Here is a 23858-nt window from a genome sequence, read left to right as displayed (position 1 = left end):
AAGATAACTGAAGGGGATCAAGGGTATACAAATTGGAAAGGAAGAAGTCAAATTATCTTTACTTACAGATGATATGATATTGTATGTAAGTGACCTGAAAAGTTCCACCAAGAAACTCCTACAGCTAATAAACACCTTCAGCAGTGTAGCTGGGAGCAAAATAAACTTACAAAAATCAGTAGCCTCCCTATAGACAAATGGACTGAGAAAGAAATCAGGAAAACAACATCCTTACAATAGTCTCAAATAATATAAAATATCTTGTGGGTAACTCTAACCAAGCAAGCAAAAGACTTGTATGATAAAAACTTAAAGTTTTTGTAGAAAGAAATTGAAGATAATATCAGATGATGGAAAGATCTCCCATGCTCATGGATGAGTAGGATTAACAGTAAAAATGTCCATCCTACAAAAAGCAATCAACAGATTCAATATAATCCCCATCATAATTCCAATACACTTTTTCATAGATCTTGAAAGGACAATTCTCAGCAATATTTGGAAACACAAAAAGCCAGAATAGTTAAAACAATCCTGAACAATAAAAACTGCTGGAGGTCTCACCATTCTCATTTTCAAGTTGTACTACAAAGCTATAGTAATAAAAACAGCATGGTATTGGCATAATAACAGATCTGTTGATTAAAGGAATAGAACTGAAGACCTAGACATAAGTCTACACATCTATGGACACCTGATTTTTTATAAAGACGCCAAAAATACACACTGGGGGAAAAAGGACAAATTGTGCTGGTTGAACTGGATGGCTGCATGTAGAAGAATCCAAATAGGTCCATACATATCACCCTGCACAAAATTCAGCTTCAAATGGATCAAAGACCTCAACACAACACCAGATACACTGAATCCATTAGAATAAAAAGTAGAGAAAAGCTTTGAACTCATTGACACAGGAAAAGACATTTTGAACAGAACACTGTCAGGCACTAAGATCACAATTAACAAATGGGACCTTATGAAACTGAAAAACTTCTCCATGGCAAAGGGCACCATCATTCTGACAAAACAGCAGCCTACAGAATGGGATAAGATTTTTTTAATTTTATTAAAATTTTTTTCATTTTATATACCAACCCCTGTTCCTCCTCCCTCCCCTTCTCCCTCTCCTCTTCTCCCCCCATACCACCTCCATCCCCTCCTCTACACACTCAATAGAAGACTAATATACAAAATATGTAAAGAACTCTAGAAACTAGATATAAAAAACAAATAATTCAATTAAAAATGGGATACAAATATAAACAGAATTCTCCATGGGAAAACTCAAATGGCTGAGAAACACTTGCAAATGTTCAACATTCTTAGCCACCAGGGACATGCAAGTCAAAACTACTTTGAGATTTCTTGTTATAACTGACAGAGTGGCTAAGATTAATAACACATTAAATGCCAAGTAAATGACAGCTCATGCTGGCAAGCTTGTGAATAAGTGGAACACTCAGCTGGCGGGAGTGTAAACTTGTGCAGCCACTATGGAAATTAGTGTGGTGGTTCCTCAGAAAGATAGGAATCAATCCACCTCAAGATCCAGCTATACCACTCTTGGGCATCTACCCAAGTGACACTTCATCCTAACACCGGGACCCTTGCTCAACCATATTCATTGCTGCTCTATTCTTAAGAGCCAGAAATTGGAAAATCTTGAATGCCCCTCAATAGAAGAATGGATAAAGAAATGTGGTACATTTACACAATGGAGTATTACTCAGCTGTTAAGAAAATGCCATCACAAAATTTGCAAGCAAATGTATGGAACTAGAAAATCATTGTGAGTGAGGTAACCCTGACCCAGAAAGATAAATATGGTATGTATTTGCTTATGTGTGGATATTGGCCATTAAGCAAATGATAACCAAGCTGCTTTCAGTAGACCCTGAGAGGTTAGACATAGAGGAAGGGACTAGGGGAGACACATGGATCTCCCTGGGAGGGGGAAATAGAATAGATTTTATGGCTGTACTGGGGGAGGAAGGAGGGGAGAACAGGAGTATCAGGTGGGGAGAGGGATTGAAGAGGGAGGTTTAGGTAGAGAACGCAGGTACAGACAGCTAGAATTGATGGTCATTTGAGGGGTGTTATGGAAACCTAGTGCAATGGAAACTTCCTAAAATATATGAAGGCAATCTTAGTGAGGTCTCCAAATAATGGTGGAGATGGAGTCCCAGCTGACCATCTCTTGTCGCCAAGCAAAGCTTCGAGTACAGAGACAGGATTACATCCACTTGAGTTGTCGGCCAAAGGGATCCTCATGGACATCCCTAGAGAACTCAGGTAGTTGCCAAGATAATAGGCTGTTCTCCACAAACTGACAGCAAGCCCTCATTGCTGAAGACAACACCCTCACAACTCATCGCACATGGAGAGGTCGAGCTGGAGCCCATATAGATCCTTCACTCATGCATACATTCTAGTGTCTTTGGTACAGGAAGGTATTCTTCAGATGTAACAGGAATTGTTAAATGGTCTTTTAATAAAAAAAAAAAAAAAACTCGGAGCCAGATATTGGGGTAAATGCTGAAAGTTTAGAGAGACAAAGGAACAAGCCACTGCCAAGTCTCACCTCTAGGACTCCTCAGCCTGAAAAAGCCTTTAGCCAAAAAGGGATCCAGCTGAAAAAGTCTCAGCAGAAAAGGGCTTCAGCCAAAAAAGCTTCTAGTTCCTGTCTCCTCATGCCTTATATACCTGTCTCTGTCCAGCCATATTACTTCCTTCTTACTGCTGGGATTAAATGTGTGTGTGTCTCCCAAGTACTGGGAGCAAAGGCATAAAATCCCAAGTGCTGGGATTAAAGGTGTGTGCCACCACTACCTGGCTGTTTCTCTCCTAGACTGAGTCAATCTCATGTAGTCCAGGGTGGCTTTGAACTCACATAGATCCAGATGGATCTCTGCCTCCTGAGTGCTAGGATTAAAGGTGTGTGACACCACTTCCTGGCCTGCTGTGGGATGTTCTGTATGGCAAATGTGTTGCTGATTAGTCATTAAATAAAACACTGATTGGCCATTGGCTAGGCAGGAAGTGTAGGCGGGACAAGGAGGAGAATAAAGCTGGGAAGTGGAAGGCTGAGTCAGAGAGACGCTGCCAGCCGCCACGATGAGAAACAGAATGTGAAGATACCGGTAAGCCACGAGCCATGTGGCAAGGTATAGATTTATAAAAATGGATTAATTTAAGCTGAAAGAACAGTTAGCAAGAAGCCTGCCATGGCCATACAGTTTGAAACCAATACAAGTCTCTGTGTTTACTTGGTCGGGTCTGACGGCTGTGGGACTGGCAGGTGAGAGAGATTTGCCCTGACTGTGGGCCAGGCAGGAAAACTCTAGCAACAAATGGTGCCCAACGTGGTGGCAAGAGTTTCCACCTAAAAACTGAGAAAAAAGATTCTAAAACGGAGCTAAAAACAGTTCCTAATTGTCTCTCTCAAATGAGCGGCAGCTGCTGGTTTGAGCTACTGGTGGGTTCCTTGCATGTGAGCTCAACCTGCCATATGGCGGGAGTGGGGCCTTTGCAAGTGGCACTTTGAGCTGCGTGGTGGATTTAGCCTTTGCTGGTGCAGAGCAAAAGGGGAGGTTTCTGGACTACACGCTGTTTGGATAAAAGCATAGACCCACATAGCTCCCAGAGCTGGTGGTAAACGTAGCCATGTTGGGAAGCTGAGGTGGGCAGAGCCAGCAGCCACAGCTGCTGCAGTTTAAGGCAATAGATTCACAATAAGACAGATTCAGATGTAATAGTTTACAATGTGTGTAAAATATACGTAGGCTTAAAAGAGACAAAAAAGGTGATATATAGAGTTATAGAAACAAATACATAGTTTTAAAAAATAAAGTCTTTAAAGAGACAGTAAAGGTAGTATAAAAAATAAGCCACGTAAAAATGGATATTACACAGAGAATCTGCATTGTGTTGTCTTTGGGACTTTTAACTGCAGAAAAACATTTGATTGTAAAAGCTGTTGAGTTATGCCAAAATGTATATTTTAAAGGTACCTTGACTTCAAAATTTGGATATAAGGATATGTTACTTTGGAAAGGAGACTCTGCTTTTGTTTCCACAGAAACCCAAAGGCTATGGATTTGTTCCAGGTTAAGATACATCAGGTTTGACCAGCCAAGACCCCCTGAAAGGTCTCAGATGACACCATGGCCCAGATGATCCAACATCCAGAACGGTTTGAAGGCATCTGGCTCAGACGATACAGCCTCATGGACTATTCCATAATCCTAAAATTTTCTTTGTTTCCCCATAAGATACAGCGCCCCCCTCCAGCAGGAAGTAGTAAGAGAAGCTACGCCCAAATTCCCAAATTATATGTAATTTTGCTTTGTTAAGGTTAAAACCTTCCTTTTTGAAAAAAAAAAAAATGGGGGAAGTGCTGATTGGCCATTGGCTAGGCAGGAAGTGTAGGCGAGACAAGGAGGTGGGACTGGCAGGTGAGAGAGATTTGCCCTGACTGTGGGCCAGGCAGGAAAACTCTAGCAACACTGGCCTCTATGTTTAATCTAGTGATTTGCTCTGTCCTCTGATCTTCAGGAAAATTTTATTAGGGTAGACAACATATCACCACATTCAACTACCAAAAAAGAAATGTAGACACCAAATCAGCCATAAACCCTTTGATCTACAGTGCTGTCCCTGCCTGCAAAATAAATCTAGGTTGATGGTGGACCAAAGCTCGTGGGAGTAGCCAACCAATGTGTGATTCGACTTAAGGCCCACTCCGCAAGATGGTACCCATATCTGACACTTCTTGGGTGACCAAGATAGCCCAGAGACCTAGGATAAAACTAAATACTACTGGTCTTAAAAAATAAGGTAGTGAGAAAATGACTCATAATAATACTCTGCTGTACTCATAGATCAATCAGTACCTTATTCAGCCATCTTCAGAGACACTTCCTCCTGTGGGAGATAGGAACAAATACAGCGGCCCACAGGCAAGCATTATACACACACACACACACACACACACACACACACACACACACACACACACACAAAACCTTATAACACATAGCTCTAAATGTGATGTCTCCATCAAATCCCTCCCCTGAGAACTCAGGGAACCCAGGAGAATAGGATGCAGAAAGCAGGTAAGAGCCAGGGGATGGAGGACGCCAGGAGAACAAGGCCCTCGGAAGAGCTGAACAAAGTTCCTGTGAACTCACAGAGACTGAAGCAGCAAGCACAGGGCCTGCATGGGTCTGCACCAGGTCCTCTGTCTATGTTTTATAGCTTACAGTTTAGTATTTCTATGTGACTCCTGAGTGTTGAATGAGGGGGTCTCTGATTCTTGTTTTCTTGGGCTCCTTTTCTTCTATTGCTTTGCTGTGTCTGACTTTGATGTGATGGGTTTTGTTTTATTTTATTGTATTTTATTTTATTATGTTTTGTTGTTTTCTCTTAGAAGCCTGGTTTTCTCTAATGAGAGACAGAAAAGGAGTGGATCTGGATGGGAGGGAAGGTGGAGAGTAACTGGGAGGAATATAATGAAGGGAAACTGTAATCAGGATACATTGTATGGGTAAAAAAAATCTAATTTTAAGAAAAGGGAAAAAACAAAAACAGTAGAAAGAAAAAAATCTCTAGTGTGCTACTACACAATATGGTGAGTGGGGGTAATAAAAATCCACCAGAGATTTCAAATAGCGAGAAGAAAGGCTTTGGAAAGTTTCATCATAACAAGTGACAAATGTTGGGGATAAATGTGTTCAGCTTGATATAAACACTCTTTATGCAATATACAGAGATATTAAACACTGCATGATATCCAAAGTAAAGAGGCCATCACCCAATTGTAAAGTCACTTTAGGAAAGAACAACCCTAAAGCTAAATGACCATACTGACACACGAACAGTATTTCTAGGTAATAGGATGTAAGTGGTATTAGTTTGCAACATTTCTCAGAATTGCTTTTTTGAAATGCTGAAGGACATATGATGCTCTATCACTGGCATAAAAATACACCTCTGGGTATGGGTTTATATTTAATTGATTTTTCCATGTGAAAAGAATAAGCCCACACTTCCTATCCCATCAGTTCATTTTCCATGTTTGATCCACTTTCTTTCTTTCATTCTTTTCATTTATTTTTCTCTCATACAATACATCCCTACCACAGCCTCTCCTCCCTCCACTCCTTCCAGTTACCCCCCACCTACATTCTCCTACAGATCCACTTCTCCTCTGTTTCCCTTCAGAAAAGAGCCGGCCTCCCATGGATATCCACTGAACACAGCATAATATGATGCAATAAGACTATGCACAAACCCTCCTATCAAGGCTGGGTGAGGCAACCTAATAGGAAGAAAAGGGTCGTGTAGATGTATCCAACCTTCTTATTAAATAAGAAACACAGAACCAATGCAAAGAAGAAAGCCAAGAGGTCAGAGCTAAGAGCTAAAACCTTACCCTTCCTCCTGTGGTGGTCCTACCTCTCCGAACCAGAGCTACCCCTGTGTTAAAGTCTTTATATAGAGTTCCTGTCCTGCCTTCTCATTGGTTGTAAACCCAACCACATGACTGCCTCCTCACGGCCTGTCTGTATAGGCCTCCAGGTTTTCCATGATTGGTATTAAGATTAAAGGCATGTGTATCCAATAATGGCTGTATCCCTGAACACACAGAGACTTACCCAGCTCTGCCTACCAAGTGTTGGAATTACAAGCGTACGCTGCTACCACTGCCCTGCTTTCCTATGGCTTGCTAATAGCTCTGACCCCCGGGCAACTTTATTTATTAACATACAAATAACATTTTAATACAAATAAAATATCACCATAGGGTCGCTAGAGCAGAGGGAGGAGTCAGAGACACCCCCACTCCCACTGTTAGGAACCCCACAAGAACATCAAGTGGAACAACCTCAGCATGTACACAGAGGACCTAGCGCTGGCCCATGTATGCTCTAGGCCTGACATTTCAGTCTCTGTGAGCCCCTAAAGCCCTGCTTAGTTGATTCTGTGGGCAGTGTTCATGTGGAGTTTTGACTGCTTATAAACACTCATTCAGAAGGTCATTACTTGATTCCCTATGCAAGCTGGGACCTTCCAAAGAGGGAAGAGACCTTCCTCAAGGGTGCTGCTTAACTGAAGGTCTTCCTTGCGTTCTCTGGGAAACTGAGGATATTAATCAACATTAGAAAATAATATTCCATCCATTACTTGGGATAAATTTATCATAAGGTTTCAAAACAGTTGGAAATTACAATTTGGTACTTTAGAATATTTTCATTTTTAATTACAGAGGCAATACTTTTTGCAGCATATTTAAAGTAACTGAACACATTTTCATTATGAGAAAATACACATAACATAAGCATTTCCCATTCTGAACAATGACATTCAGTCGGTGTCAGCACACTCACATTATTTTGCAGCTAGGGCACATGTACCTACAGCACTCTCTATTCCTGAACTAAAACTGCCTCCATCAGCCAAAGTTCCACAGTGCCTACTTTCTTGAGTATCTAGAATACCCTCCTGGGTTTTGTTCCTGCTGGCTTCTCTGAGCCCTGCCTTCTATAAGTAGACTCATATAATATCTGCTCCTGTGTGACTGAAATTACACTTTGCAGGGCAGCTTCAGGGCGCATTGGTGTTGTTGGTTCATGTGCCAGAGTCTCCTCCATTCTGAGACTGAGTAATAGTTTCCTCATGTAGTGGATATATTGTGTTCCTATATTCAGACAGTTCAAGACCTTAGGTTGTTTGTACCTTTGAATGTTGAGAATATGTCACAGGCATTGTTGCATATATGACTGCTTTATTGTGTGACTATAACTGGTGTGTGTGCGAGTGTGCATGCGTGTGTGTGTGTGTGTGTGTGTGTGTGTGTGTGTGTGTGTGTGTGTTTTCGGGATCACGTGATTATATAGACTGCACTTTACACACTGGGAAAAAGCCAGGATGCTACAAAGACACTTGACATTCATTATATAATGCAGGGAAAAATGACAGATTTGTGAAATACATTCCAGGCAGGGTAAGAAAAGTCAACATGCAGGGAGCAAGAAATGTCCAGAAGAAACCTGAGCACTCCTTGCTGGAATCGACTGTGAAGGCCTCAGCTGCTCAGGACATCAGAGTTAGAGCCCCCTGTCCGGCAAAAAACCAGGAAGCCACAACTGTAGACACGGTGTCCTCCTGCAGTTACCCAGTCAATCATGGACAGACAACCTGAGAGCCACGGCATCATCAAATAGTCCTCAAACCAATGGCAGGTGCTCAGGACAACGACCTGACCTTGTGATCTGGAGGGAAGTGGAGAGTAGAATGGAAGAAGGAAACCCCTCTGCAGATGGCACTGCATGCTGGGAGCTCAGGGTCCTGTGTGTGCACTGCACCCAGAGAGGAGAAAGGGGTGTGTGTGATGTCTGTTTCCTCCTGTGCACCAAGGAGTCACCCGCCCATCTCCTGGTGTTGAGAGGCTGTGTAAAGATCATGGTTTCCATCAGGGCAGACAGATACCTGTCCACATGTGTTTATGGAACTGTTTGTCATCATCATATAGATCGCCTTGACCCTATTGTTGTTGCTACTGTTGGTTAATGTAGAAGTGGACCGAGGGTTTTGGAAGGTGAGACTTGGTCTAGGATAAGGTGGGATTGAACACTGTGCTCTGTTTGTTGCACAGTTCTGATTGGAAAGCTAGGAAGACATGAGAGAAGAGCTGGTTCATTAGGGAAGAAAAACCATCACCAGGCAGATGTCACCTCTATATACAGAGAGAGCATCAAGTAGAGTAATAGCAGGAATATGAGAAACAAGCACCCAGGCTGTGTTTGATTTACGGAATGGCAGTTATTTAAATAGAATCAGAATTATCCTTGTTTGAGTTTGAGGCCCACCTGGGCTACATGAGTGAGTTCCAGGAAAGGCGCAAAGCTACACAGAGAAACCCTGTCTCGAAACCACCCCCCAAAAAAAGGAACAGATTGTATCCAGTTCTCAGGGTTCTGACTTGCAACTTGTGTGTGTACCAGTATATTCCAAAATCTCCAGACACAGAAAGACCAGGAAAAGCATTCTTTTAAAATATAGAACAGGAAGACCTGGAGGAGCAACATGGCACAGACTCCAACTGTCATCACTGGACCCCGCACAGTGCTGCGACATAACCTGCTTCTCTCATCACCCAGCAATGATGCATGAGAGACTCATGCTTTGCTCTTAAGCAGCTCTGACCTCCCTCCCAGCATGGTCATATGGGCATTGTCTCTGTGACAAAGCAAGTTGTTCAGTTCCTGTCCATTTTCACATAAGTTCATGAAAAGGTCAGGTGGGTCGGTGGGTCTCTCTCTCTCTCTCTCTCTCTCTCTCTCTCTGTATGTATATGAATATACGTCATATATATATATATATATATATATATATATATATATATATATGATCAATGGTTATCAACACATAGAGATTGAGGTATTTTCGTTGTCAAAGAAATTCAAAGAAGTATTTACTCAATGTGTAGAACATAAGGAAAGGATGAAGAAACACAGGTAGTCTTTCTCTAGAAGTTGAATTCCTGTCTTTATAGCCAGAAGGTAGAAGATGCCCTGTATTCACTGAGTACTTAGTTTTCTAACAACCTCACTGTCTTGGTGCTCTGGACACATTTCCTAGCAAGCAGAGCAGATGTTGAGTCTTGACACCACTATTTTCTCATGTCTAAATTTGAGTTGAGAATAAAAAGCATCCATGCGTGAACACTGATAAGTCCACTGTGGTCATGTGAGCTTGCCCATTGAGAGATGAGGCTTAGAATCTATCTCCTGTGCTAGGATCAAGAAAAGTTGTGGTGCACATTCAACTTTTCACCAAAAGTTCATGAAAAGATATAGTTCCATAAATATCTGATTACCAAATATAGAGAGCAGGATGGGATGGGGCTCAATTATATCAAATTTACTATAAAATAACATGAAATTCAGGTATTTCTATTATCAGTGAAATTGGAAGTCATATTTTTATTCAATACATAGGACAAAGAGAAAAGATAAATAGAATAATAAATATTGTCTCTCCCTGGAAGTTGTATTCCTGGGCCTTAGGACCATGTTCACTGTGTATTTAACAATCAATGTCCTTATCATCATAGCTCCCTCAGGTGACAGTTCCTATTAGGCAAAGCAAGGCTAATGGCTGACACCCCTAATTTGTGATTTTGAAACCAAATTGAAATAAAAAAAATTATGCCACTTTGACAGACAATTCTCCCACAAGAACCATAGAGTAACCAACTCTGAGGACCAAGTGAAAGAAGTCTCCTGAGGGATGGATAAGGGTGGTCCAGTGCATCCCGAAACAATATAGACTACTGATATAGCCATGGTTACCACTCAGAGGTTAAAGGTGCTGAAGACACCTCACACTTAGGACACAAGACACAGATTATTTCACTGAATCTGACCTGAATGCCTCCTTCCCGTGGTCTGTCATCCATGATACCAGAAAATACTGTACAAACTATCTAAACAGGGAAGAAGTTAATAATCCTATCATGCCCCAACACTATGAACCACACAAAGAGGAGCATGGCAAGATATCCATAGAGGTGCAACAGAGCACTCACGTGGTGGTAACCAACAGCCGCCTGATTGGCTTTAGAACCCACACCACAGGAGGGAAATCATGCCTGGTTCTACCTAGCTTCCTGGGACCAGTGAGAACATAGACCTTAGAGGAAAAAAAAACTACTACCACCACTTTGCTAGACCAACACAATTCCTAACTACATTCTAAGTCTTATAGCTGCAACTTCTCATCATAGGAGCCTCTCCTTACAGCAGATGAAGACCATCACAGAAAACCACGCTGGACCCAATGCAGAGATCTATCGATTGTGTTGCCCAGCCACGATGGGTAGATCTACAAAACAGCTCCTGCATCTATGGCTTGGAAAATACTGACTAAGAGGAGCAGAGTTTGAAAGAGCCAGTGTCTCCTGGAAATGCTGGCATGAACGCGACAGGAACATGGCAATATCAAAGACACGCAAACGTAGAAGAGGGAAGAGCTCATGGAGTCCTTCCCCTAGACGAAGAACTACAGGCAACTAGAGACGCCTAGAGAGGGAGAAACAGCCTCTCTCAAGGATGAGCCCTCTTACTCCTAACAAAGTAGTTAGCCCAGAAACTATATACTCACAAACTAAATAAAATGGACTCAAGGTTGCATTCATATATTTGTACACACATACATATAAATATTCGTATGTAAAAATGATAAAGAGTCAATGAATTTGAGAATGTCCAGACATGACAGAGGTGAAGGAGAAAAGTGACAGAATTTCAACTCAATTAAAAATGTATTTGAAAGCCGGGCGATGGTGGTGCACGCCTTTAATCCCAGCACTCGGGAGGCAGAGCCAGGCGGATCTCTGTGAGTTCGAGGCCAGCCTGGGCTACCAAGTGAGTTCCAGGAGAGGCGCAAAGCTACACAGAGAAACCCTGTCTCAAAAACCAAAAAAAAAAGTATTTGAAAAGTAAATAAATAAATAAAATGGGGAGAAAAGTGACCATGAGCAAACACTAATAAGCATACAGCAGTCATGTGAGATTGAATGCTGTAGAATTTTGGGAATATGGCTTTGATTTCTTATAGAGATTTCTGATCATTTAACATCTCAAATTCATAAGTTACTTGTATAAATATCAATTGCATTTGATCTATGAAAATAATAGATGCAAAAAGGGTGATCATTTAATTAAACTGTGAATTTAGGAGTTTTCAAGTTTCTGATCCTATATATAAAAAGGAAATATTGAGGATATAATGTATGTAAATCTACAAAATCAATGTGAGTCATTAAGTTCAGAAAAAAATATGAAAGTGTAAAAATAATTTTTTTTGTTTTTTTGTTTTTAGCCCTGGATGTCCTAGAACTCATTCTGTAGACCAGGCTATCCTCGAACTCACAGAGATCCACCTGTCTCTGCCTCTCGAGTGCTAGGATTAAAGGTAATTGCCACCACTGCCTGACTGTGTAAACATAATTTTAAGAGTCTATAAATAAAAATCCTAAGAAGAAAACACCCTCGTTCTCCTTTGCACAGCACACAGTCCCTGTGCCGAGGGGCTGTCAGAGCTCAGCCTCTCCTCTGCAGATGCTGAAAACCTCCCTGAGCCCCTCCTCCCACAGCCTACCTGGGACCTGACCACCTTCTGATTCTGCACTTGGGTGCAGAGCACTTACCCAGATGAATGTGGCAGAGGAGGACTCTGCCTGAGGAGATCTGCACAGGCTTAGGTAGAGGGAGTTCTTAATGCATCTCTGAGGTTTGAACTTTAAAAGTATCTGTTGAAGATGACAAGTTCCCACTGGGGAGCATGAAAACATGGCATCCCAGTGGAGCATTTTACCTGTTGAGCTGACTCTACTCTGTCGTGGATAACAGCAATCTGGGGAGGGCTGAGCACAAACTTTTCTCTGAGCTTCCTTGCCCTCGCTGCAGGAGGAATAAAAAAGTTTATGTCATATAGACAACCCTATCTTTTCTCACCTTACTCTTTAGATACAGTTCTGACTAAGTTCCTTCACCGTGATGCTTCTCTCTGGGATGCAGGACTCCTGGGCCTCCCATGACTTCCCTGTGAATCTAGGGTCCTCTCTCTACACTATGTGACAGACAGCCTCTCCCTGGGTCAGTCTTCCCATGGAGCTCTTGTTTTCCAGGTAGTGTTGATTCTGTTTCCATTATTTCCAAACTCCCGGTTGCAGGATTTTAGCTGTGAGGAAATTTGAAAGTGAATTGTAACAGAAATTAGATGTACTGTAAAAGTCAGGGCAGACCTGGAGAGCCAAAGTGACCACCAGCAGATGGAACATAGCTGAGGCTGAGGTCAGGCTGGCTCTGCTCCATAAGGAGCCTGAAAGACAAGCATCGTCCTCACTGACAGAGGCAGGAACAGGCTCTGAAACTAATGCAATTTTGCTCCATCTCCCACAGAACTAAAATACACTTATGGAAGGCATCATGAGCCCTGTGACAAAACAGACCGAGAGACCTATAGCTGAAGCTTGCGGTCATGCAAGCCTAGTACTGCACTCCTGATGTCTGAATAAAGTCATAATTCCACAGTTGGAGGCAGGAGGATTTTAAGTTCAAGGCTAGCTCTTGGCTACACTGAGAGACTCGGTTTCAAAAAAGAAAACAAGTACAATGTTTCATGTGGAGTGATTAATGTTCCTGGTTTTATAATTTGAACAGAATGCTTTTAACAACTTGTGTCTTGTGTCAACTATTAAATAGACACTATAGATGGAAACAGCATTCTAGAGAGAACTGGAACTCTAGGAGGGATTGAATGTTTTTTTTTTTTTTTTGAGACAGGGTCTCACCATGTGGCCCTAGCTGGCCTGTAACTCACTATATACACTAGGCTAGCCTTGAACTCCTAGAACTCTGCCTGCCTCTGCCTGTTAAAGCAAGTGCTTGTGTTAAAAGCTTGTGCCACAACAGATATGTTCATGTGTTTACACATTTCTGTTTGACAGTTCCTTCATTTCTCCACAAAGTCCCAAAATTCTCTTTTACATAGCTGCAAATATTCTCTCCCGTTAAGCCATCCACAACCTTCAATTTTGTTAGCACATAGTCTGTTATCAGCATTTTGACTAGCTCAAGGTAGAAGGGACATGTCACAATCTTTCTCCAGATGTTCTATTTGCATTACCCAGTACTTAAGTTTTTTAAAATGATCCTAAAGGCTAAGCAATGGGATCTAAGCAGGGACAGTGACATCACTGCTCACAGATGAGTTGTATTTTCTATCTGTAATACCACCCCAAATGGCTCTTTTTAAGATGAAACCTGATACTGTCGTTGACATAAAAATACACCATGAGCCGGGCGGTGGTGGCGCACGCCTTTAATCCCAGCACTCGGGAGGCAGAGCCAGGCGGATCTCTGTGAGTTCGAGGCCAGCCTGGACTACCAAGTGAGTTCCAGGAAAGGCGCAAAGCTACACAGAGAAACCCTGTCTCGAAAAAACCAAAAAAAAAAAAAAAATACACCATGAATAGAATCTTATATTTGATTTATCTTTCCAATTAAGAAGAATGTCGCAAGACCTCATTTTTCATGACATTGGCTGATGTCAAAGCTAGGTCATTTTTCATGTCTGATTCACCATTTAAACTTTGACTTCATGGACCCAGAGTGTCTGTGTGTGTCTTTGTATCTGTGTCTTTACACAGGTATTGAAGTAAGAAAAGTCCCTCAGGTGTTCTTCTCTTTGTCTGTCTGTCTTATCAGTGGGAACAAGGTCTCTCACTAATTTCAGAGCTAGCCTATTGACCAGTGAACCCCAGAGATCCTCCTATCTCTTTGTCTCATAGATCCGTTGTTGTGGGTATGTAAGCATGGCCAAACCCCATTTCTTTGTGTAAACTGGGGTTTTGCACTCTGGTCATAGCTTTTGCATAGCAAGTGTTCTTACCCACAGATCATATTCTCAGCCTATAGATGTGGAGTTCTTATCCAACAGAAAACCCTTTACTCAGAAAGCATGGCACTGGAGCCCTGACGCAGGTTTAGCAGCCTTCTATGGCTGAGTTGTAGAGTGTAGTGTGAACTGCATCCTCCTGGAGAAAGTCTCTGCCACACAACATGTTTATAGTGACTCATGGTTCTGATGCTTACCCATCACTGAATAATCAAATAGTCACTATCCGCTCACACATGGACCTTAAAAACCTAGTTATATCCTTTTCAGTGCTGATGAACACAAAGGGGCTGACTGAGGCATAGCTGTGGCTCACAAGAATCTGGATACAGTAGAATATTAGATCATCTTTGAACATATGCCTTGAGAATGACATAAAGCTGTCCAAGATGGAAATCAGCACAAAGAAGCTCATGAGCATCAGGATGGTCCGGGTGGCCCTTTGCTCTGGAGATGCTTTTGGAGAAAGGCTGGTGCTGTGAAGATGCTGGGACTGCTTCTTGTGCCTGCACAGGAGAACCACCATGTACCCACTGGAGAGGACCATGAGACCTATAAAGAATGCTTCCCTGAACACGAACAATGTGGACATTATGTATTTCATGGGGAAACTGAAGGGTAGAAGAGAGCAGGATTCGGTAATATACAGTAGGTGGTCTGAGGTCACATTAGGGGTGATAACTATGTGGATGAGAAGGTTACTGGAAATGGATGAATAGACAAAACAAAGGGCAAACAAGGACCATAAGCTGTGACATGGTGATAAAATTTTTTTGAGCTTTGCTAAACAGGAGTGTCTGGGGCTGAGAGTGATGACCTGGAGGACACTCAGCAAGCAGGTGGCACAAATGGAGAGACCCCTCAAAAATCTGTATAAGAAGACAAGAGATTTACATGTGATGTCATCCCATCCTTGCTGAAATATGAACATATCTGTAGCTATGACACTCACAACCAGCAGCATCAGTAGGTGGACTATGGCCAAGAAACCAATGGGCATGTCAGTGAGTCTGGGCTTATGCTCACGACTGGATATGAGGACATGGAAGAGGAGAAGGACACTGTTGCCTGAGATCCCAATTATTATCTCAAAGAAGAAGGTGTTTCTGATGTTAGTGGAGGTGTACAGCTTGCTGCTCTGATTCATCTTATGAGGTCAAGAAGCACAGAGCAAATCTTGTGGGGAAAAGCAAGAGATACACTTCATCCCAGACAGCCTTGACCATGAGTCTCAACCAAGGCTATCACTTTTGGGCAAACATATCAGTTCAGCCCAATTCATCCTTCTCCATTTAAATCCTCTACTTCAGCTCACCCCAACCTCATTGTCTGTCCTTTGTGAGGCTCCCTGGTACATGAGTATTCATATAAATTAACAGCTGCCCTGGGACACAGTACACACTGACTACCCCCTGCCTGCTGAGACAGCTTCCCTGGGAACTGGCCTTGTTATAATCTGCAGTTTTCTCATTGTCAGGTACACAAACAGCTGTTTAGGTGACTTTGAATTAGGAAGATTATGTAAAACCAGAAATGCAACCTTTCTGAGGATAGTATGTCCGTGGGTTTGACATGGACAGGGTCATTTATTTCAGTGCCCTCTTTACTCTGTTCATTTACTACTAAATATTCTTAATAAAGTTTTATTGCAAATGTTGAGAATTGTGATTTCTAAATACAGACTACTTCACATTCTACCCATGACCTGTCATTGTCTCAGAGTGTGACTTTGAGCGCTCTGAGACTGATTCCCAGTCACCTCCTCTAGACCATGTGGACAGCCATGTGCCTGTGTCTGGGATACATCATGAGTGACATAAGATGAAGTCTACACACCAGTCATGGAACTGCATCCAGCACATGATGGTCTCTGGGAGGTGTTGGCTGCTGCTTTTCCCATGCATGGCTCATGCATGTGGCCTGGGAGAGTTAAGGCAGCTCTGTTAATGACTGCTCAGCTTGGTCCCTGCCTGAAATAAAAAAGACAGAAATGGGGAAAGAAAGCAAGAACAACATGACATCTGAGCAACCCTCTATAGAGCTCCAATGTACATTTTTTTTCTCAATCCTGCTATGTGTCTGTTCCCCTTGACCATGTTTCAGTACCAGTTAGCTCTTGGTAGTTATCACATAGGAGCAAAAAAAAAAAATTTTTTTTCTCCTTTAATGTGAGAATTTAGAGTGGGTTCGTGTGAATTCAAATAGAACTACAGCAGCAATAGCTTCAGGGCCATTCCATCATGTGGTTCTAACGAAAGGAAAAGCACTCAAGCCAACATGAAAGGCAGACTCCTTAGGATTCTGATGTCATCTCTCCTTTGAGTGAGCAGTGTTATTTCTCCAGACTCAAAGGTCCGGAGTCTAGAACTTGTACCAGGGAGTTGGTCAAATGGTCTGCTGGCACAGTGTCTCTAATGGACCACATGCATTTGCTGTCATGTAGCATCATACATACAGAGCAGGTGGTGTGAGCAACAAAGGTGTGTGTGGTGGAGCACACTGGTAGGATACTCTTAAGAGGCAGAGACAGGGGGATCACAACTTTGAGTCTAGACAAGATACATATTTAAGGGCTGACAAATGGATCAGTGGTTATGAGACCTTGGTCACCTTAGTCAATGGAAAGGCAGAGAGAGAGAATGAACTACAAAGCTGTCTTCTGGCACACATAAGAACATTGACATTTTATCATTTTTGCAGTGAAATGACATTAAAAGAAATATTGTTTAAAAATCAAGGTTGTAAGACGAAACTATTTTGTAATTATTTAGACCATGTGACTCTAGCATTGGGTATTAAGGGGAAGAAAAAAATTAAAATTCATAAACATGAGTTTCCCTTTAAGAATTCAGAACTGTGATGAATAATTGGCAAAAATATTTTTAAAAGACAATTTCCAAAAATAAAAATTTAATAGTATCATTAGAAGAGTTCATCATATTGCAAGATAAATAGACTGGATATTCTACATAGCAATAGCATCTTGGGTAAATAAATTTTATTGAATTGTTTCCATTTAATTGTGAAGTTTTTCTATAACATATAAAGGTATTTCTCAGGTCCCAGTCACAATGAGGGAGAGAGGAAAGATTAATTTTTCCAAAGTTAAGAGAAGGTGAAATAATTTTCTGTACACATTCATTGTGTTTGAATTATCTTGTGATGATCCTGGGAAAATCACAGTGAAGTGGCAATAAGGGTTCTAGGATTCTCCAAGTTCCATGGAACATACTGTCACCAGTCCATGGGACATTTTGTAACTTCTGTAGACTTACATAACAGATGCTGTGCATGAGTGCATGTTTGTGTTGGTGTGTTGAAGTACATACATTTCATGCTAGAGAATGCACGCACTGAAACACTCTAAAAGACTAGCTTGAAGGGGCCGAGAAATGGCTCCGTGGATAAGAGCACTTGTTGAGCAAGCATATGATCTGAGTTTGGGTCTCCAACACCCACATAAAAGACTGACTTGGAAGCCAGAGAGAAGTCTCAGCAGTGAAGAGTACATACTGCTCTTGCAGAGAACTCAGGTTGGTTCCCAGTGTCCACATCAAGCAGCTTACAACTGCCTCTGACTCCAGCTCCAGGGGACCTGACACCCTACTGTGGACTCTGTGGACACCTGCACATATGTGTGAAAACACAAACACCCATAATTAAAAATAAAATAAAAATCTAAAACCAAGCTAATCTGAAACATACACTTTAGCCTTGGTATTAGCATGCTATTCCTGTGGAATACTCATTTTTTAGTTAATTCTTTTTAGTTCCTGAAAGCAAAGAGGAAAGTAAGAGAGAAGAGAGAGAGAACAGTGAGTCTTACACGGATATCTCACTGTCAAACTCCTGTGCAATGTGTTTCACTGCCTGTAAAGCCACATGTTCTGTGGCTTTATTTTTATTTCATTTTTAATTACGGGTGTTTGTGTTTTCACACATATGTGCAGGTGTCCACAGAGTCCACAGTAGGGTGTCAGGTCCTCTGGAGCTGGAGTCAGAGGCAGTTGTAAGCTGCTTGATGTGGATACTGGGAACCAACCTGAGTTCTCTGCAAGAGCAGTATGTGCTCTTCACTGCTGAGTCTTCTCTCTGGCTTCCAAGCTAGGCTTTTATGTGGGTGTTGGGAGACCCAAATTTCAGAAACCGCAGCCCTGCAACCTGAAGCTCTTAGGAAAGTAAGACAGGTGCAGAGACCTTGAACCCTCAGGGATACCCTCAACATCGTGGCTTCAGCGATCCCTGCTCTGCCCCATCTGGAAGAGCTTTTCCGGAGGTGGAATTGCACAGCAACAAGAGAAAGCTCTCCTCCTCTCTTCAGAACACAGCCCAAGGATAGGGACAGGATTTCATGCAATCAAGGGCACCAGCTCACCAGGTGACACAAAATTCCCTCTAGTTGTCCACTATGCCCACATTTTGCAGGGCACCCAGTCGTATCCGTTCAACTTCTACATCAAAATATACGTGGTGTCAAACTCTTTACCCATTACAAAGTAAGTCTAGTAGAGAAAGGTGCTGCAGTTCTGGGCTATTGTGTCGCTTCTACAGATGGCATTCTCAGAATTGTGTCCCCTTCGTGAAACAAGCTATAATGCATCTCCTAGCCTGGCCTGCCCTCCCAGATCAGGCGCTTTGACTCACATCTGCCTAGCTCAGCATGGTCTTTGTGGTCAGCAGACAAAATACTCTATGACCTCTGCAAGGTGTCTTAAGAGGCACTTCTCAAACGTAGAACTTGAGAGTGAGTATGCTGGGATGGCCTATTATATCATGCAAAGAGAAAGGGCTGATGTTCTGCATATAAGGGCATGAGTGACAGAGAAATGATGCAGATTTGCAAAATAAGAATCACGTGGAGTAGTCACATTGGGGAAGAGGAAGGAAAGGCTTAAAGGACAGAAGAGGAGAACAAAATACACCTGGAGCAAGAAATGTCCGGAAGAATCCTGAGCATTCCTTGTTAGAACTGACTGTGAAGGTTCAGCTGCTCAGGACATCAGAGTTAGAGCCCCCTGTCCGGCATGGAACCAGGAAGCCACAACTGTAGACACGGTGTCCTCCTGCAGTTACCCAGTCAATCATGGAGAACCTGAGACCAATGGCATCATTAAACAGGCCTCAAACAAATGACAAGTGCTCAGGACAATGACCTGGACTTGTGATCTGGAGGGAAGTGGAGAGTGGAATGGGAGGAAGAAATGCTTCTGCAGTCCCTGGTGCATGCTGGGTGCTTAAGGTCATGTGGGCACACTGCATCCAGGGAGGAGATAGGCAGGAGTAATGTTCCTCCTCTGCAGCATGTATACAGCCCACCCACGACCTGGTGTTGAAAGTGTACAGAGCATGGTTTACATCAGGACTGAGGGATACCTGTCCACCCTTATGTTTACAAAACCATGTGCTTGATTTTTGCGATCTTCATACTGCTCACTTCTGTTGTTGTTTTAATCCAAATTTGCATCTTATGATTTTTATCAATAAAGATTCGGGAGTCAGAAACTGGGGTGAAAACCTTCTCAGAGGTTGAGGAGCAACTAGCTGACCTTCCTCCTTAGCTGGTGTCTCAGGAAGCAAGACCTTTTTCCACTGTTCCAATCCAAAAGGAACTGCCAGCTCTTTGTCCCTCCCTTATACTTCCTGTTCGTTTCTCTATCTGTCTTCCTGACTCCCTCTTTACCCTCCATGGCTACTTCCTGCCAACTAGCCACTGGCTCTGTCTCCTGATCTCAGGTTTTTATTTAAATAACACGGTCTTGGGATAACAGTGTGATCAAATATCCCGCAAAGCACCTTTACCATGTGGTCTTCACTCTCACCCCTGCTGGGAGACAATGCAAAATGCATGGGATGGTTTGGAAAGGGGAACTGCTCCTGCCTCTTGCAAGGGTGTTTAGGATGAGATGGAACTAAACAGTGTGCTCTGTGTGTTGCACAGTTCTACCTGGAAAGCCACAGCTACACTGGAGAGATGGTGGGTGCATCATGAAAGGAAAACCATCACCAAGCATTCGCCAGCTCTGTGTTCAGAGAGCCCATGATGTAAATCAGCTTCCGCAACGTGATGAGCAAAAGCATGAGGAATATTCGGGCTAAGAAATGGCAGCTCTTTCTGGTTAGCCCTCACATTGGTTTTGTAATTGAAATGATTACAGGCCTTCCCATGGCTCAAACCTGCAGCAAGAATGTTCACTAATGGGTTTACATACTCCTCCAGAAACTGAAGTAGAACAGCATTCTTCTAAAGTGAGGAACGAGAAATCTGGAAGAACTTGGTCACAGACACCACTTTCAGCCCTAGGAAACTCACATGGGCTGCAGAAGAACCTGTCTTCCTGACCCTCCCCACAATGCAGTCACAACTGAGACTAACTTCTCCCTGGCTGGCTTTACCCTCCTTGTCACATGCACTGTATGTGAGTAACAATAAAAGCACAGAGGTTTGAGTTTCTCTATCTAGAAAAGGATGCAGTTTGGAAAACATATGAAAGCTATGCACAGAGCAAAGGAAATGAAAGAGATAGTCTGTCCCATAGGCTTCTCCAAAGGAAGGAAGGAAGGAAGGAAGAACCATGAATTTCCACTAGCAGGGGGATTGGAAAGGATATTTATTTCAATTAATAGAACATAAAGATTGTTTCCCCCAAGCTCTGCAACTTACCAATTCCTGGTTCCTCAGGGTCCAGAGAGACCATCACATTCTCTGTGTGTTCAATGGTTAGTTGTTTGCAGCCTATCTCCACGGTCCCCTCCACTGGCATGTCTTAACTTATGAAGCATGGGCAGGGACCAACACCACTAGCTGATAACTTCTGAAGGTAAATTGAGAGACAAAAATGTAATGAGAAAATTGGGTAGATATTTTGTAGCAATGAGAGAGTATCCACTAAGATATGAAATTAGGGTGAAACTCATTTCTAAAGATCCTGAAATTATTTTTAATTACCAAAACTCAGAAGTCACTTATAATACTTGTATTTGGGATATGACAATCACAGATGCTAAAAGGGTTTATAATTAAAATGGAAAAGAAAACGTCAGTTCTCGAATGACATGTTTGTGAAAGTACACATATATAACATGAATGCTGACACAGCTAGTCAACATGAACTTTACATTCAAAAATAAATACAGGCTTAAAATTAACGCAATATAATTGGAAGATTCTAAATTACGGAAACAAATTCTACAATGCAACCCCCTCATTGCCCTTTGCACAGAACACAGTCCCTATGCCGAGGGGCTGTCAGAGCTCAGCCTTTCCTCTGCAGATGCTGAAAAGCTCCCTGAGCCCCGCTGCTCCTCCTCCCACAGCCTGCCTGGGACCCGACCACCTTCTGATGCTGCACTTGGGTGCAGAGCACTTACCCAGATGGACATGGCAAGGGAGGACTCTGCCTGAGGAGATCTGCGCAAGCTTGGGTTACTGGTGCATTTAATGCTTCTCTGCAGCCTACAATTCTAATGTCTGTATGTGATTAAGATCCCACTGGGGAGCCCAGAAACATGGCATCCCTGGTGAGAATTTTGTTTGCCTCTTGGTGGGCACTGGGCTGAAACTTTTCTCATAAACTCCCATGACACATCTGCCAGAGGAATGAAAGGGTCACATCACATAGGCAACCCAAACTTCGCTCATTCTTAACTTCATATGTAATTGGTCTCTACCTGTTTCAGACTTTTTAATTTCTCTGCCTTAGGATGAGGGGCTTTGGGTACTCCCGTGAGTTGCCTGTGGCTCTGAGAGTGTTCTCTCCGGTGTTATGGATTAAGAAATGTCGCCGGGCGTTGGTGGCGCACGCCTTTAATCCCAGCACTCGGGAGGCAGAGCCAGGCGGATCTCTGTGAGTTCAAGGCCAGCCTGGGCTACCAAGTGAGTTCCAGGAAAAGGCGCAAAGCTACACAGAGAAACCCTGTCTCAAAAAACCAAAAAAAAAAAAAAAGAAAGAAATGTCCATACTTTGCCCAAAGCTCCTAGCATTCACCATTCCCTCTGCCAGTCAGTGTTGGTACTGTTCTGATGTGTGAGTATCATGTCTCATTGTGACTTTTATGTTCTTCACCCAGTGACATGAAGGAAGACTAAACTTTTCCCTTGCATAGTTTCCATATGTTTATTTGGGATTTTTTTATTTTTATTTTGCAATACAATTCAGTTCTACATATCAGCCATGGATTCCCTTGTTCTCCCCGCCTCCCGCCCCCTCATCTTCCCCCCAGCCCACTCCCCATTCCCACCTCCTCCAGGGCAAAGCCTCCCCTGAGGACTGAGATCAACCTGGTAGACTCAGTCCAGGTAGGTCCAGTCCCCTCCTCCCAGGCCGAGCCAAGTGATCCTGCATAGGCCCCAGGTTTCAAACAGCCGACTCATGCAATGAGCATAGGACCCGGTCCCACTGCCTGAATTTTTAAAAGTACTTTTATTCTTATTTTTAATTTTGGTTTTATTGCTGTTATGTGATGGCCTGGACTCCCTCCTGTAACTCATGCTGACCTTGCACTCACAATCTTCCTGTTTCAACCTCAGGATTACAGACTTGAGCCGCAGGCCCCCTCTGCTCACGTGTTTTATACATCTTACTGCTGTGTGGTTTCTTTCTAGTCCTCCACATTCTTCACATTCTAAGTGTTCTCTCACATCACCTTATTAAACAGCATTCCATTTGGTAACGTGCAGCTTGCTCAGGCTCTGTGACTCCCTCAAAGTGTAGACAGGACATAGAACAGTTCTTCTCCAGTCTTTCTCTTCCCACCAACCAGTTTTCAGTTTTTTCTTTAGATTACATGTAAGTGTCAACCGTGAAATTACTCGACTGTAGGTGTGAGCGGGCTCATGTTTGTGACATTATCTCACTTTGTGTGATAGATAACACTTTTACTGTGTGAGGTGTGCCTCTGAGTGTGTTCATCTTTATGAAGTGTGACTCTGAGTGTGTTCAGCTGTGTGAAGTGTGTGACTGTGTATGTGTTCCCCTGCATGAAGTGTGTCTCTGCAGAGGTACTGGTTTCATTTCAAATATGTAGGCATGCCAGAATCTGACGTTCTCATGACACTTACTGATGCTACAGCTAAGTAATTATCTATGTCTAATTCACTGTTTGAATTTGCAAGTCTTCATCCCATAAAAGCACTTTGTCTTTTGTCTCTATCGATTTGACTCCTCGAAGCTCTGTCTTTTGTAATTCACTGCGTTTGTGCTGCGGACTCATGTCACTCACTGGCATGGTAAGATGTTCAAGCTGTTCCTCATGTACCCAGACTGACTAACATTCCTCAGCATGGGGAGGCCATGTTCTGATCCCACATCCTGACACCTCTAGACAGTGGCTCTTCCTGTCTTTGACTATTTTAAATCCAGCTATATGAGCATCATTGTGTAAATAACAGTATG

General features: G+C 42.7%; 1 protein-coding gene across 1 annotated transcript; it reads right to left on the bottom strand.

Annotated features, from left to right (window-relative positions):
- Positions 1 to 14677: 14677 nt before the first annotated feature.
- On the bottom strand, positions 14678 to 15613 carry LOC128099362 (vomeronasal type-1 receptor 94-like). Its single transcript, XM_052721251.1, has one exon. The coding sequence runs from the start codon at positions 15611 to 15613 to the stop codon at positions 14678 to 14680; it is 936 nt and encodes a 311-aa protein (XP_052577211.1).
- Positions 15614 to 23858: the final 8245 nt, after the last annotated feature.

This window comes from Peromyscus californicus, unplaced genomic scaffold (assembly GCF_007827085.1).
Source record: "Peromyscus californicus insignis strain IS unplaced genomic scaffold, ASM782708v3 Scaffold_6__1_contigs__length_162567912, whole genome shotgun sequence".
NCBI classification, from domain to species: Eukaryota; Metazoa; Chordata; class Mammalia; order Rodentia; family Cricetidae; genus Peromyscus; species Peromyscus californicus.
This window is presented reverse-complemented; position numbering and strand designations above follow the sequence as displayed.